Here is a 17,634-nt window from a genome sequence, read left to right on the forward strand (position 1 = left end):
GAGGAGGAAGAGAAATAGAGTGACAGAGTGATAGAGTGAGGAATAGAGTTATCTAATGGTGAACTCTAGCCTATCTAATGGTGAACTCTAGTATATCTAATGGTGAACCCTAGCATATCTAATGGTGAACTCTAGTATATCTAATGGTGAACTCTAGTATATCTCATGGTGAACCCTAGCATATCTTATGGTGAACTCTAGTATATCTAATGGTGATCTCTAATATATTTAATGGTGTACTCTAGTATATCCAATGGTGAACTCTAGTAATTCAAAATTAAGGGCAAATCCACCACTTGCTCTCACTTCCCCCTCCCGACTCAGTTTCAAAAAGCATTAAATTCAAACCATTTAGTTTTACCCTTAACAGACTGAAATCCCATTTTTAAACCAGCTATTATACCTCATGAAGGAAGCCTTCCTATACTGCAAAAAACATCTTTGTTAACTAAAGTCCCCTATCCAGCCTCTAACCCTAACTTACTGAAGACCTATCCTGACCCTAACCCTAACCCTAAGTTACTAAAGTCCCTTTTCCGGCTCTAACCTTAACTAACTAAAGGTGCATGTTTATACATGTATATAGTGTTTGTTAGATGTTTCCAGGACTAGCTTTGCATGCTTGAATGCGTGCTTGAATGCGTGCTTGTGTGCGTGCGTGCGTGCGTGCGTGCGTGCGTGCGTGCGTGCGTGCGTGCGTGCGTGCGTGCGTGCGTGCCTGCGTGCCTGCGTGCCTGCGTGTGTGCTTATGTGTGTGTTATTTATTCAGCAGCCGATCTAAAGCTGACCAGACGCAGGGGAAGGAATCCCAACTCACCCCGAGCGCCGCGCAGAATAATGATTTAAACTAGCAGAGGTGTTTCTGGAGCAGAATACTGATTTAAACTAGCAGAGGTATATCTGGAGCAGAATACTTATTTAAACTAGTAGAGGTGTTTCTGGAGCAGAAAGTAGACTTAAACTAGTAGCGATGTTTCTGGAGCAGAATACCGATTTGAACTAGTAGAGGTGTTTCTGGAGCAGATAGTAGAATTAAACTAGTGGAGAAGTTTCCGTTGCAGGATGTAGAATTAATCTAGTAGAGGTGTTTCTGGAGCAGAATACTGATTTAAACTATTATAGGTTTTGTGCTATAGTCTAGAGCATACCCTAAATAATTAGTTGAAAACAATTGATGTTAAATGATCATGGTCTAAAACAGTAAATGTGTCCAAGTCCCATTCAACATCCAAGTGAAATATATAATATAATCATATATTATAATACAACCAAAAGTAAACTGTCTATCTCTGCTTGTGTCGGAAACGGCCATATCATGATTCTCTCTCTCTCTCTCTCTCTCTCTCTCTCTCTCTCTCTCTCTCTCTCTCTCTCTCTCTCTCTCTCTCTCTCTCTCTCTCTCTCTCTCTCTCTCTCTCTCTCTCTCTCGCTCTATCAAGTTCTAATCAAGTTCTATCAAGTGCTACTCCCCCAGAAACTGGGGGAGTAGCACAGTTCACTAATATGATATATACCAGCAAATAGCCATTTCCAGCAGATAGTCCGGTCCTTTACCAGCAGATATTATGGTCCTCTACCAGCAGATAGCCTTGTCCCTTTCCAGCAGATCGTCTGGTCCTTTACCAGCAGATAGCCTGGTCCTTTATCAGCAGATTGTCCGGTCCCTAATGATGGGCGTCTTGCTGCAGAAGGCCTACAGGTATATCGTCCTCCCCTCCATTCTTTCCCTGGTGGTCGGCCTCAGGGTTCTCTGCAGGTATTTGACCACACAGTAAAAGACAAACCCCAGCATTCCCCTCGACGCTCACTCTCCTCCTTTTCATTTCATCCTATTCCAGCTGACAAGGACCCATGAGCTCCTGGTCCCAGTATCCACCGTTCATGGGGGAGTGTTAGTGAGCTCAATGCCAGCTGAGCATTCAGTCCTGACAGACCTCTCTCTGAGCCGTCCTATCTCATTAGTCAAGCTGCACGAACACGAGATCTACTGCTGTCCTCCAGTAGAGACGAGACCTACTGCTGTTCTCCAGTAGAGACGAGACCTACTGCTGTTCTCCAGTAGAGACGAGATCTACTGCTGTCCTCCAGTAGAGACGAGATCTACTGCTGTCCTCCAGTAGAGACGAGACCGACTGCTGTTCTCCAGTAGAGACGAGATCTACTGCTGGCCTCCAGTAGAGACATGAGACCTACTGCTGGCCTCCAGTAGAGACATAGGATCTACTGCTGGCCTCCAGTAGAGACATAGGATCTATTGCTGTCTTCTAGGGTTAGGTTTAGGGTTAGATTGATGATAGATTGAAGGATTGATTGAGTGACGCAGGAGTGGATTAAGGATGAAGGGATTGAAGGAAAAGGGAAGCCTTATTCCTGTAAAGGAATGCTGAATCTTTTCCCAATTAACCCTCGTCCACAGTTTGCTTTTGTCTTAATTGGGCGTGAAACCACTTTGTGAATCTCGTTATTTTGTCTGTGTAAAGTCCTTTTTCCAAGTCTCTAATATGATACAGCTGGTGTCACTTCTTTTCTACCTAAAAATGCTAATATATGCATGCATTAGCATATTGCTATGCTTCACTAGCCGACTGGAATGGTTAGCTTAATTACCCACCAAACTCTAAAGGAAAAGAATGTTGGTCAATTTGCCATCTGGAGATCGCTATCAATTTGTCAGTGCCCAAATAAGGAGAGAGAGAAGGGGAGGGAATGAGATAACAAATAAACTCTCAACACACAACCAAATCATAAATTCAAGGTATATTCTTTTAAATACACTGTATACTGGATGGGCTTACCCTCAGCCAAGGCAGGTGGGGTTAGACCGGTGGGACTAGAAAGGTGGGGTTGGACAGGGAGGGGTTAGGTTAGGTGATAGGGCTAGACAAGTCGGAATTAGAAAGGTTAAGCTAGGCATGTGAGGTTACACAGGTAGGGGTTAGACAGGTAGGGGTTAGACAGGCAAAGCTAGACAGGTAGGGGTTGGACTGATGGGGTTAGAAAGGTAGGGCAATAACCCTAGCCCTAACCCCCCTACCTCGGTGTGAACCCTTACCCTAGCCCCTAACCTGTGTTAGCCCTAGCTCTAACCATCTCCTAGCCCTAACGCTTGCTCTTACCCTGTGTTAACCCTAACCCTAACCGTGTCTTAGCCTTAATCTTAACCATGTCTTAGCTCTAATCGGGGTCATCCCTATGTTCCCCGGGTCCTATGTTTCCCTGTAGCAATACATACCAGGGAACATAGGAACCTTTTTGGGAAAAGCAGTCTAATACAAAGAGGGGAACATAGGACCCGGGGAACATAGGACCCGGGGAACATAGACACGCTCCCCTCTAATCCCTACCCTGTGTTAGCCCTAACCCTAGGCCAAACCTAACCATGTCTTAGCCCTAACTCTAACCACCTAAGTCCTCGTACCAATGCTGTGTTAGCCCTAACCCTGTGTTAGCCCTAACCCTGTGTTAGCCCTAACCCTGTGTTAGCCCTAACCCTATGTTAGCCCTAACCCTGTGTTAGCCCTAACCCTATGTTAGCCCTAACCCTATGTTAGCCCTTGCCCTCTCCTAAGCCAGTTGCTTTCATGCTTCAAGGTACAGTCTTCAGGTCTACGAACATAAATTGAGAAATATTCATTCATGTTGTTGTTATTGTTGATAGGCATTTTGTTGTAGATGCATCCATGTATTTTGGGTATGTTTTCAGGCATGTGTTATTGTTTGTGGGTGTGCTGTCTGTGAATGTGTGTGTGAGTGAGTGAGTGTGCGCGTGTGTGTGTGTGTGAGTGCAGTTGGAGGGTATGTGTGTGTTTGTTTGCTTGTTGGTGTGTGTTCGGGGGAGATGTGTGCCTAGTGTGTGTGTGTGTATGTGCGAGTGTGTGTGTGTGTGTGTGTGCGTGTATTCTTGAAGAGCTGCATAACAAAGTGTGTCAGCTGTAGCACCCTCGGGAAGGAGGATTTAAAACCAACTTAATGAAGTCTGTAATTTTCACTCTGCCATGTCAGCATTCCACCCAATCCATTTTTATTGTCAGGATTAAAGTTTGTGTGTGTATGTGTGTGTGTGTGTGTGTGTGTGTGTGTGTGTGTGTGTGTGTGTGTGTGTGTGTGTGTGTGTGTGCGTGTGTGTGACCTATAATTTCCTAACTTTCAATCTTCATATTTATTAAAGTCAAGTCCTTCCTAAATGTCAATCGATTGTTTGTACAAAACCATTCCTGAAGAAAAGTAGAAAAACTACATCTGAAATTAAATCTGAATCTACATCTGAAACTACGACTAGAGCTACCCTACAATTACTATAAAGTACTTATAGTGATCACTATAACACATTAGAGTGATCACTATAACAGCACATTATAGTGATCACTATAACAGTACATTAGAGTGATCACTGTAACAGTATATCATTGTGATCACTATAACAGTACATTATAGTGATAACTATAACAGTACATTAGAGTGATCACTGTAACAGTATATTATAGTGATCACTTTAACAGTCTATAATAGTGATCACTATAACAGTACAATAGTGATCACTATAGCAACGTTTCTTGACGTCAAATGCCGGAAATAGCTGTCTTTGTAGTTGCCATGGATACTGAGCCATCTAAAACGTATGTGACCCTAGAGTTTTAAGCATTGAATAACTAATAACCAATAATACTAAAACGAATTATTATACTAATGCATTATTACGAGCTTTTATTTTGACAGAGACTATTAGCCCGGAAACACTTCTTCATTCGAAAACCGGAAGTACACCGGCTGTCGAGCGATCCCGGCGACGGCGGAGACGAAATCTAATCTATTGAGTGCAATAAATCCTCTCCATGTACTGTTTATGCAGTAACTTATAATAAGGAGACTTTATATGACGTAACGATTTAATAAGGAGTTTTTTATGACGTAACAGTTTAATAAGGAGACTCGAGATGTTCAACAGACAGACCAGCCTCTGGATGGGTGACGTACGTCCTGCTGCTCACTATAATGTTATAGTATCGTAGTATAGTCACCATTATAGTATAATTATGTACTACAATGTTATAGTGTCATGGTATAGTCACTAGTACAGTATAATACTGTACTATAATGTTATGGTATCATAGTATAGTCACTATTACAGTATATAATACTAAACTGTAATGTTAGACAGAGTATCATAGTATAATCACTAATACTGTACATTACGGTATGTAATACTATACTGTAATGTTAGAGTATTATAGTATAATCACTATTACTGTACATTACGGTATATTATACTGTACTATAATGTTATAGTATCATAGTATAGTCACTATTATACTATACTATACAGTATTGTTATAGTATCATAGTATACTAACTATTACAGTATATAATACTGTACTATTATGTTATAGTTTCAAAGTATACTCACTATTACAGTATATACTAATGTACTATAATGTTATACTATCATAGTTTAGTCACTATTACAGAACATTAGTATATATTACTATACTCTAAATTTATAGTATCAAAGTGTATTCACTATGATATTACATTATCGTATAGTAGGTTTATGATACTATACTGTATGTACTATAACATCCTGCTGCTCACTATAATGGTAGTATTATAGTATAGTCACTATTACAGTACATTATAGTATTGATTATGATACTATACTGTACTATAACACCCTGCTGCTCACTATATACTATACTAAACTATACGCTCTTCATGACCATAATGTTAGTTAGCTTGGGTTATGTTAATGCTGCATGGATCACTACTTTGACAAATATCTGGCTATTCTGTGGTATTAATTACATCTTTGACTTATGGCTGGTTATTCTTTGTTATTCATTACATCATGGCTGGTTATCAAATAACATTATGGCTTGTTATTCTTTGGTATTAATTACATTATGGCTGGTTATTCTTTGGTATAAATTGCATTATGGCTGGTTATCCTTTGGTATTAATTACATTATGTTGGTTATTCTTTGGTATTACTTTAATCTTTGAGGTATCTTTACCTATTTCTGTGTACGTACAGTATCCCTGAGCTACCTTGGGATTGGAACCCGATCCCTTTTAACAGCCAGGTTGTGTGTTAATGTATGTGTTCATGTGTGTTAATGTGTTTGTTCCAGCTGGACCCCTACATGGACGAGAACTTCATCAAGCAGGCCTTCAGCACCATGGGGGAGACAGCGTTCGGAGTCAAGATCATCACCCACAGAATCACAGGGTAGGACTAATACTAGTAGTACTAGGGCTGAACGATTAATCGATATATATATCTAAATCTCAATGTAATAGAACGTGGTATGCAAATCGCAAAGGCTGCGATTAAAAAAAAAAAAAAAAACTGTTACCGTTACAGACTGGAAATCAGTATTTAACCCTAACCCTATTTTTTATTTTACAATTCAATAGTTAAATAAAGAAGTTCTTAATATAAATTAATCTAAACACATCGGCCTGGCCTAAAGGAAAGAGCAGTTTTTATGTTGACTGCTTCCAATGTTGTGTTGTTCATCATACTAAATACATACATCATACATCATACTACTATTTTTGAGTGAATAAGACGGAACATAAGGAACTTGATAAATTATAAAAATCGCACATTAATTCGCAATCGCAATATTGGTCAAAATAATCGCAATTAGAATATTTCCCCAAATTGTTCAGCCCTAAGTAGTACTACTTAATGCTGGGTAGGACTGGTTGTACTGCTAGTACTAATACAAGTAATACTAACTAGTGCTAGAGGGTAGTACTACTAGTACTAATACTAGTAATACTACCTAGTGCTAGAGGGTAGGTCTGGTTGTACTGCTAGTACTAATACTAGTAATTCTACCTAATACCTGAGGGTAGTACTGCTAGTACTAATAATAGTAATACTACCTTATACATAGAGGGTAGGACTGGTAGTACTAGTAGTACTAATTAGTACTACTAGTACTACTCTCTCCTCCTCCCCCCTGACCTCCTCTCTTCTCCTCGCCCTGTCCAGTCCCAGCATTAGGCTCTGAGGGGTCAGTGTTGTCCCGTAGAGGACCTCCTCCTCCCCCCTGACCTCCTCTCTCCTCCTCTCTCCTCCTCTCCTCTCTCCTCCTCCTCTCCTCTCTCCTCCTCCCCCCTGACCTCCTCTCTCCTCCTCCCCCCTGACCTCCTCTCTCCTCCCCCCTGACCTCCTCTCTCCTCCTCCCCCCTGACCTCCTCTCTCCTCCTCCCCCCTGACCTCCTCTCTCCTCCTCTCTCCTTCTCTCCTCTCTCCTCCTCCCCCCTGACCTCCTCTCTCCTCCTCCCCCTGACCTCCTCTCTCCTCCTCTCTCCTCCTCTCTCCTGACCTCCTCTCTCCTCCTCCCCCCTGACCTCCTCTCTCCTCCTCTCTCCTCCTCTCCTCTCTCCTCCTCCTCTCCTCTCTCCTCCTCCCCCCTGACCTCCTCTCTCCTCCTCCCCCTGACCTCCTCTCTCCTCCTCTCTCCTCCTCCCCCCTGACCTCCTCTCTCCTCCCCCCTGACCTCCTCTCTCCTCCCCCCTGACCTCCTCTCTCCTCCTCCCCCCTGACCTCCTCTCTCCTCCCCTCTCCTCCTCTCCTCTCTCCTCCTCTCCTCTCTCCTCCTCCCCCCTGACCTCCTCTCTCCTCCTCCCCTGACCTCCTCTCTCCTCCTCTCTCCTCCTCCCCCCTGACCTCCTCTCTCCTCCCCCCTGACCTCCTCTCTTCTCCTCGCCCTGTCCAGTCCCAGCATTAGGCTCTGAGGGGTCAGTGTTGTCCCGTAGAGGACCTCCTCCTCCCCCCTGACCTCCTCTCTCCTCCTCTCTCCTCCTCTCCTCTCTCCTTCTCGCCCTGTCCAGTCCGAGCATTAGGCTCTGAGGGGTCAGTGTTGTCCCGTAGAGGACCTCCTCCTCCCCCCTGACCTCCTCTCTCCTCCTCCCCCTGTCTCCCCAGGGGCTCGGCAGGCTACTGCTTTGTGGAGATGTCTGATGAGGCGAGCGTGGACCGCTGTGTTCAGAGGCTGAACGGGAAGCTGGTCCCTGGATCCAACCCTGTGAGTTGGACCATGAATGAGTGGTTCAGCGTGTGGGTCTCACCAGGCCGGGCGGCTCCTCTGTATGACTCTGTGGAACGGTTCCTCCCCCCACTTCAGAGGTCTTTATGTAGAAATTAATGTCCCTTAATCTACCAGATTATCACAAAGCACCCTAACCACCATATCGTTTCTGTAGATACTAGAATACACATCTATTCCATGATAGCATAGCTATTGTACAGTATACAATAGTCTAGTTAATATGAGTATTTTGTATCTCTACAATAGCTATAGTTAATGAGTTTATATTAACTATAGTTAATGAGTATATATTGTATCTCTATAATAGCTATTTTTAATGAGTTTATATTGTATCTCTACAATAGCTATAGTTAATGAGTTTATATTAACTATAGTTAATGAGTTTATATTGTATCTCTACAATAGCTATAGTTATTGAGTTTATATTGTATCTCTACAATAGCTAGAGTTAATGAGTTTATATTAACTATAGTTAATGAGTTTATATTGTATCTACAATAGCGATTGTTAATGAGTTTATGTTGTATCTCTACATTAGCTATAGTTAATGAGTTTATATTAACTATAGTTAATGAGTTTATATTGTATCTCTACAATAGCGATAGTTAATGAGTTTATATTAACTATAGTTAATGAGTTTATAGTGTATCTCTACAATAGCTATAGTTAATGAGTTGATATTGTACCTCTACAATAGCTATAGTTAATGAGTTTATATTAGCTCTAGTTAATGAGTTGATATTGTACCTCTACAATAGCTATAGTTAATGAGTTGAATTAGCTCTAGTTAATGAGTTGATATGCCGTGGAGGGTCGCTAACCCTTGTTCCAAACCCAGCGGATGTGTCCCGTGTTGACCTGGCGTGTGAGTCCATCTAGCTGACTGTGGGGCTGCTTGTATATGAGTATGTATTTTTGTTGAAGCCGGTGCATAGAGTCTCTGGTAGGAACTAACTGAGGAATGGGCTAAAGGCTGGTCTGGGTGGTGGAGGTATGTAAAAGTTAACAACCACAGTAACCACTCTTTATTTCCCAGCAATATCAGAGCTATACTACAGGTCTGTGGGGTGTGGCAGTGGCTCACTGTTTGCTCTTCTCCTCCTCAGCCCCGCAAGTTTAAGCTAAACTATGCAACCTACGGGAAACGGCCAGAAGCAGGGTAAGAACCCTTAAATTAACCCTTTAAGGGTATTAATATAAACCCTGCTAATAGTACCCACTGTACATGTTATATATTCAGTATGCTAACACTAGTTACTATATATGTTATATATTCAGTATGCTAACAATAGGTACAGTATAGGCTATATATTCAGTATGCTAACAATAGGTACTGTATAGGTTAGATATTCAGTATGTTAACAATTGGTACTGTATAGGCTATATATATGTATTATGCTGACCCTAGGTACTGTCTATGTTATATAATCAGTATGCTAGTTAACAAGCCCTATTTGAAAGTTTAGCAGATTGTAGCACAGAATTTTTTTAATTTAGAGAGGATGGCATAACCATTACAAATAAATAACAAATAACATATTAAGGTCTTTAAAACAGAGAAAATAAATATAAATCGTCATCATGGAAGTATTGAAAATAAATATAAATAGCTATCATGGAACGATCTAAAGTATTTAGATAGTAATTAATAGTTGTCATTATTGGCTCGCCCTATAGGCCAGAGTTCTCTGTGTTTGTGGGCGACTTGTCCTCTGATGTGGACGACTTCCAGCTCCACCAAGTCTTTAAGAAGTACCCCTCCTGCAAAGGGGCCAAGGTGGTGACAGACCAGTACGGGAACTCCAGGTGAGACCCTGGACCAGGGCCATGGAGCTCTGGTCCAACGTGTTCTGCCTGCTTTAGTCCTTCCCTCAGGAGCATTGCTTCAGGTTTTCACCGTTGGTAGTTACTGCCGCTTGTCGTCCTATGCTTAAACTATTGTTTCTCCATAGGCTAAGCAAGAGCAACTCACAAAGTGATGCTACTTCATATTAAAAAGTAAAACCACAAGTTTCAGTTCTATCATAAATTACACTATCATATTCTGTCATGAAGAGAGGTTTTATTCAACATGCTAATGGCGAGCAGACGTGGGCCAGTGGAGTAGCTGTGACTGTGTTGTTTCCTCAGAGGTTACGGCTTTGTGAAGTTTGGAGAAGAGACGGAGCAGAAGAGGTCCATCGAGGAGTGCCAGGGAACCGTGCTCGGAGGAAAGCCGCTGCGCCTTAGCATCGCTGTGGCCAAGAGGTACGGCTAACGCTAGCACTAGCTAACCTAGCTAGAGGAGGGTCTCACCCTTACCCTGCTCAATCGAGGACCCTAACCTAGCTCCCAGTAGGACCCTTACCCTGCTCAATAGAGGATCCTAACCAAGCTCCCAGTAGGACCCTAACCTAGCTCAATAGAGGACCCTAACCCAGCTCAATAGAGGACCCTAACCCAGCTCCCAGTAGGACCCTAACCTAGCTCAATAGAGGACCCTAACCCAGCTCAATAGAGGACCCTAACCCAGCTCCCAGTAGGACCCTAACCCAGCTCAATAGAGGACCCTAACCCAGCTCCCAGTAGGACCCTAACCCAGCTCCCAGTAGGACCCTAACCCAGCTCAATAGAGGACCCTAACCCAGCTCCCAGTAGGACCCTAACCCAGCTCCCAGTAGGACCCTAACCCAGCTCCCAGTAGGACCCTAACCCAGCTCAATAGAGGACCCTAACCCAGCTCAATAGAGGACCCTAACCCAGCTCCCAGTAGGACCCTAACCCAGCTCCCAGTAGGACCCTAACCCAGCTCAATAGAGGACCCTAACTCAGCTCCCAGTAGGACCCTAACCCAGCTCCCAGTAGGACCCGAACCTAGCTCAATAGAGGACCCTAACCCAGCTCCCAGTAGGACCCTAACCCAGCTCCCAGTAGGACCCGAACCCAGCTCAATAGAGGACCCTAACCCAGCTCCCAGTAGGACCCTAACTCAGCTCCCAGTAGGACCCGAACCCAGCTCAATAGAGGACCCTAACTCAGCTCCCAGTAGGACCCTAACTCAGCTCCCAGTAGGACCCGAACCTAGCTCAATAGAGGACCCTAACTCAGCTCCCAGTAGGACCCTAACCCAGCTCCCAGTAGGACCCTAACCTAGCTCAATAGAGGACCCTAACCCAGCTCCCAGTAGGACCCTAACCTAGCTCAATAGAGGACCCTAACCCAGCTCCCAGTAGGACCCTAACCCAGCTCAATAGAGGACCCTAACCCAGCTCCCAGTAGGACCCTAACTCAGCTCAATAGAGGACCCTAACCCAGCTCCCAGTAGGACCCTAACCTAGCTCAATAGAGGACCCTAACCCAGCTCCCAGTAGGACCCTAACCCAGCTCCCAGTAGGACCCTAACCCAGCTCCCAGTAGGACCCTAACCTAGCTCAATAGAGGACCCTAACCCAGCTCCCAGTAGGACCCTAACTCAGCTCAATAGAGGACCCTAACCCAGCTCCCAGTAGGACCCGAACCCAGCTCAATAGAGGACCCTAACTCAGCTCCCAGTAGGACCCGAACCCAGCTCAATAGAGGACCCTAACCCAGCTCCCAGTAGGACCCTAACCTAGCTCAATAGAGGACCCTAACCTAGCTCAATAGAGGACCCTAACCTAGCTCAATAGAGGACCCTAACCTAGCTCAATAGAGGACCCTAACCCAGCTCCCAGTAGGACCCTAACCCAGCTCAATAGAGGACCCTAACCCAGCTCAATAGAGGACCCTAACCCAGCTCCCAGTAGGACCCTAACCTAGCTCAATAGAGGACCCTAACCTGACACTTTCTATTTCTATTATTATTATTTATTTATTTTATTATTTATTTATTTAAAAAAAAAAGTGCATTAACCAAAATTAAAAAACTATTTTAGGGAAAGAAAACCTATTTCCATTAACTAAAAAATATAGATAAATAATGCATTGGTAACAGTAGTCGTTCCATAAAGCTTTTTTAATGGAAGTGTAACAGCGGCATCTGGTGGTTGTATATGTTATTGTGGTGTCTATCAGTCTATTCCCCTCCCCTCCCCCCTGCTCGGAAGGAGTCTCGCCCAGGGCAAAATACCCCCAAAATACCACCTGGACTCAGACATTTCCTGGGGGAAACACTGCTAACCTAGCTCAATAGATTAGGTTATAGGAGGGTCCACCCTAAACATGCTTATTCCAATAGAAATGGTAAAACAATAAAACATTAAAAAAGACGGTGGTGGTGGTTAATGTTGGCACATATGCACCGCCTGGGTTCATCAAACTGTTGCTTCGGTTCCGCATGTCGACCATTCTATATTATTGATCCCCTTGTTTTGTTATTTTTTCTCTTTATTCTTCCTCCATGAACTCTTATCCTCCTCTTCAAATGACCCGGGTCCAGCCCATCCCTCCATATTACATTTAAACAGATGAAGAAGTGGTCATGTGAGACACAACGTCATGAGATCCACAACGTTTTGTCTATTATTACCATCGTTAGCTAAACGAAAGACAATTCCAACCCTAAACAAAATAAGAGGATGTAGCAAAGATACTATGCACATGCACAGCAAAAGCAACCTTTTAAACGAGATTTGATTACAAAGACTATATATCAAAACTGAGACTCCACTGATTTCAACAGTCAAAATGTCACTCTGTGACAAAAACTTGCCAAACATAAACTTGCCAAACATTAAATAAATAAATAATAAAATAAATAAATAATAATAATAGAAATAAACTTGCCAAACTTGCCAAACTAGGGGCCAAAAAGAGAGAGTAATAAACTTTTTTTCTTTTTTCTCCGAACTTGGTTTATGCTTGATGCATAAGGGTTATCTTTCTCAAACTTTTTTTTATCTGGGATTCTCTGGGATGTCCTCTTTATGATGTATGTAATGTCGGCCATTTTGGTAGGTCCTCTTTGTGATATTTGTAATGTTGGCCATATTGTGAGGTCCTCTTTATGATTTTTGTAATGTCGGCCATATTGGGAGGGTCTCTTTATGATGTCTGTAATGTCGGCCATATTGGGAGTTCCTCTTTATGATGTCTGTAATGTCGGCCATATTGGGAGTTCCTCTTTATGATGTCTGTAATGTTTGTTTTTCTTCAGCCAAAAGGTGAGCAACTACCACGGAGGCCAGGGCCAAGGTTACCATAGCAACTACAATCAGCAGCAGTCCGGCTACTATGGGAGCCATGGCAACGGAGGGCAGGGGGGTTACTACCCCCAGTGGGGGGGTTATGACCAGTATGGTGGCTATAGCAACAGTGGCTATAGCAATGCCGGCTACCCCCCGGGGTACAACTACAACTACGGAGCATATGGATACCCCCCCCCCGGCCACGCAGCGGGCCCTCCCCCCCCTGCTGGAGTCCCGCCCACATCCACCGAGGCATCGGGGGCCACAGAGGTGAGAGCCTCTAGATTAGATTCATGTTCCATGACCCGGTTGACCCCTCCCTGACCCGTGGACTCCTTCTAGGGTCAGGGTCAGGGCTAACCCTAACCCTCTCTAGACGGTTGACCCCTCCCTGACCCGTGGACTCCTTCTAGGGTTAGGGTTATGAGTTAGTGATAGGGTTAAACCTAACCCTAACCCTCTCTAGACGGTTGACCCCTCCCTGACCCGTGGACTCCTTCTAGGGTACGGGTCAGGCCTAACCCTAACCCTCTCTAGACGGTTGACCCCTCCCTGACCCGTGGACTCCTTCTAGGGTTAGGGTTATGAGTTAGTGTTAGGGTTAAACCTAACCCTAACCCTCTCTAGACGGTTGACCCCTCCCTGACCCGTGGACTCCTTCTAGGGTACGGGTCAGGCCTAACCCTAACCCTCTCTAGACGGTTGACCCCTCCCTGACCCGTGGACTCCTTCAGTATTCCCTTTTTAAACACTATTACTTTGAACCCCCTGGGCCCAGATTCCCTAAACCCCCATCTCTCCCTCAGTCTGAACCCTGGTTCTCTCTCAGTCTGAACCCTGGTTCTCTCTCAGTCTGAACCCTGCTTCACTGAACCCTGGTTCACTGAACCCTGGTTCTCTCTCAGTCTGAACCCTGGTTCACTGAACCCTGGTTCTCTCTCAGTCTGAACCCTGGTTCTCTCTCAGTCTGAAGCCTGGTTCACTGAACCCTGGTTCTCTCTCAGTCTGAAGCCTGGTTCTCTTTATTGAAACATGTATCCAGTGTAGTATGGACAGTAATGGAACCGACAACCTTCATGTTGACATTATTTGTCTCCTCTCAGGGTTGCCACGATGACAGCGGTGAGGTGGAGGACAACGGAGAAGGTAGACGTGGTTCTCATAGGCCTGCCTCTGTGTTGTCTACAAAGATCCTTACAGTGGGGTATACCACGAAGCGCGCTGAACATACGCACATACTCATCCTATGAGGAGTTCAAGAATCAGATAAAAGCTAGGGGAAACATGGTTGCACATAATAGGCCTAAGGCTAGGGAGGCTTGCTGGCCAAAAACAGCCCATAGTGTAAATTCGTTAGTGAAAAGATTCTGCATATTGTCTAAAAAATAACTGCCAAATGCAGAATTGTTCACCGTTAATCCCAATAGAGGATGATGATTTCAAAATGCAAAAGCAACGTCCAACCTGCCTTATTCTATAATTTCGGGAATTCCCTTTATGTAAGAAATCCTTTTTTCACCCTATTTAAGAAATGTATAGTATATGTTTTCAACCGCTGAGATGTGGCGGCAGCGGTGTAGTGGTTTACTAAAGAAGACCCGAACGCCAGCGACCGGGGTTCAGACCTCGCCTGTCCATCATCATTCCTTTTACCCCCATAGAAGTGGTGCCAGCACGGCCTTGAGAACATGGGTTCAAATTCGAAATGAGCACAAAAATATAATTCCATGAGACAGGGATTTTGTAATCTGCAAATAAATGCGCATCACTTGGGAGACGAGCCCCGCACACAGAAATTCAAGACTGACGCGCCACCTCCACTCTTACCACTCTCTCTTGGAGACACACTGCGTAACAGTAAGCATTGACTGCATAAGGCCAACAAGGACGATCAAATAGCGCATAGCCTGTGATGAGCACCTGTATCTCTCATAAAGAATATTCTAAGGCAATGCCAAGGAATCGGATCTGTCCCGAAAGACCCTCTGTCTCCGGAGACACCCCTGTACGATACGGGCTCCGAGGTTCACAGGAACACCAATAAATGGCGACGCCGTCTTCAAAGGAGGGGCTAAGAAGCTGCGCACGCCGATCCAACCCGATAGACTAAGCTGATAACCTTTGGTTGACATAATAAGTCACCATGGTGATAGAGCGACGCTAAAAGAGAGGGACTTTCGTCTCACAGCTAACCCAGGCTTTGAGTGCAGCATAACTCGCTAACCAACTAATCGAGGTTCGTAGTATACCCCACTGGTTCCCTGTCCTCATATATTAGATAGGGAGAATCTTATCTTGATATCATGTTATACATCATGTTATACATCCTGTTGTACATCGTGTTGTATATCAGGTTAGAAATCGTGTTAGACATTGTGTCATAGATCATGTTAAACATCCTGTTATACATCCTGTTATATATTGTGTTGTATATCTTGTTAGAAATCGTGTTATACATTCATGATGTATTTAATATCTATATATCAGTCCATAGTGTGATTCATGATGTATTTAATATCTATATATCAGTCCATAGTGTGATTCATGATGTATTTAATATCTGTGTTACAGAGCTGGATGTGGTGGACGTGCTGCAGGCTAACAGAGACTTCATGGAACACAGCGAAGAACTTTATGACGCAATGATGGACTGCCAGTGGGAGCCCCTTGACACCATTACCTCCCCCATCCCCTCCCTCTCCTGAGGCCCCTCCCCCATTACCTTCCTCTCCTGAGGCTCCTCCCCCATCCCCTCCCTCTCCGGAGGCCCCTCCCTCATCCCCTCCCTCTCCTGAGGCCCCTCCCCCATCCCCTCCCTCTCCTGAGGCCCCATCCCCTCCCTCTCCTGAGGCTCCTCCCCCATCCCCTCCCTCTCCTGAGGCCCATCCCCTCCCTATCATGTGGCTCCTCCCTCTCCTGTGGCCCCTCCCCCATCCCCTCCCTCTCCTGAGGCCCATCCCCTCCCTATCATGTGGCTCCTCCCTCTCCTGTGGCCCCTCCCTCTCCTGAGGCTCCTCCCCCATCCCCTCCCTCTCCTGTGGCCCCTCCCCCATCCCCTCCCTCTCCTGTGGCCCCTCCCCCATCCCCTCCCTCTCCTGAGGCCCATCCCCTCCCTATCATGTGGCCCCTCCCTCTCCTGTGGCCCCTCCCTCTCCTGAGGCTCCTCCACCATCCCCTCCCTCTCCTGTGGCCCCTCCCCCATCCCCTCCCTCTCCTGAGGCCCCTCCCTCATCCCCTCCCTCTCCTGAGGCCCCTCCCCCATCCCCTCCCTCTCCTGAGGCCACTCCCCCATCCTCTCCCTCCTGAGAAACGGTCACCCTGACTTCCCGTACTGGAGAACGACACGATGACATCACTGCAGCTCAGTGGGGTTCTAAGTCTCCTGGCTGAATACCCTACTCTGTGTGTGTGTGTGTGTGTGTGTGTGTGTGTGTGTGTGTGTGTGTGTGTGTGTGTGTGTGTGTGTGTGTGTGTGTGTGTGTGTGTGTGTGTGTGTGTGTGTTTGTGTGTGTTCAGACCTTCTTCCAGTAGTGTATAGCAAACTTCCCTTTTGTTGCATCATACTTGTAGTAATGCAATGGATTTTGGGTTTGACATGCATTTTATTTTTTGTACATTTTTTACAAATACCTTTTTTGTGCTGCACATAGTGAGGCTGACAGCAGTAAGGATTGGGAGAGTTTGCCAAAATGTTGTAGAACCCTTTCAATCTCTGCCCATTACTGTGGATTATTGATGTCCATCTTGAACGTTGATTAAAAAATATAACTCACTCACTCCTGTGTCTCATAACTTCCTGGTCTAGTGGTAGTTATGATACTAGTTACTAATGATACTAGTTAGTAATGATAATATTGGTAGTAATGATACTAGTGGTAGTAATGATACTACTGATGGTAATGATACTAGTGATGGTAATGGCACTAGGTGTAAGGGGTATTGATAGTCTGGTAATGATGGTGATAGTCACGGTAGTGATAGTCTGGTAGTGATCGTGATTTTCTGGTGGGGATAGTCTGGTAGTGACAGTAACAGTACCGATAGTCTGGTAGTGACAGTAACGGTACCGATAGTCTGGTAGTGTCAGTAATGGTACCGATAGTCTGGTAGTGACAGTAATGGTACCGATAGTCTGGTAGTGACAGTCATGGTACCGATAGTCTGGTAGTGACAGTAACGGTACCGATTGTCTGGTAGTGACAGTAATGGTACCGATAGTCTGGTAGTGACAGTAATGGTACCGATAGTCTGGTAGTGACAGTAATGGTACCGATAGTCTGCTAGTGACAGTAATGGTACCGATAGTCTGGTAGTGACAGTAATGGTACCGATAGTCTGCTAGTGACAGTAATGGTACCGATAGTCTGGTAGTGACAGTAACGGTACCGATTGTCTGGTAGTGACAGTAATGGTACCGATAGTCTGGTAGT

The 17,634-nt window shown here is 44.8% G+C and overlaps 1 protein-coding gene across 1 annotated transcript; it reads left to right on the forward strand.

The window, feature by feature from the left end:
- Window positions 1-4,752: 4,752 nt before the first annotated feature.
- trnau1apb (tRNA selenocysteine 1 associated protein 1b) lies at window positions 4,753-15,996 on the forward strand. The gene is made up of 9 exons (XM_056597668.1): window positions 4,753-4,970; window positions 6,126-6,223; window positions 7,937-8,036; window positions 9,167-9,219; window positions 9,738-9,866; window positions 10,191-10,307; window positions 13,174-13,474; window positions 14,308-14,350; window positions 15,776-15,996. Exons 1-9 carry the CDS (start codon window positions 4,935-4,937, stop codon window positions 15,907-15,909), a joined length of 1,011 nt encoding a protein of 336 aa, XP_056453643.1. The 5' UTR covers window positions 4,753-4,934; the 3' UTR covers window positions 15,910-15,996.
- The last annotated feature ends 1,638 nt before the right edge of the window (window positions 15,997-17,634 follow it).

The sequence above is a fragment of the Gadus chalcogrammus genome, chromosome 8 (genome assembly GCF_026213295.1).
Source record: "Gadus chalcogrammus isolate NIFS_2021 chromosome 8, NIFS_Gcha_1.0, whole genome shotgun sequence".
In the NCBI taxonomy this organism is placed as follows: Eukaryota; Metazoa; Chordata; class Actinopteri; order Gadiformes; family Gadidae; genus Gadus; species Gadus chalcogrammus.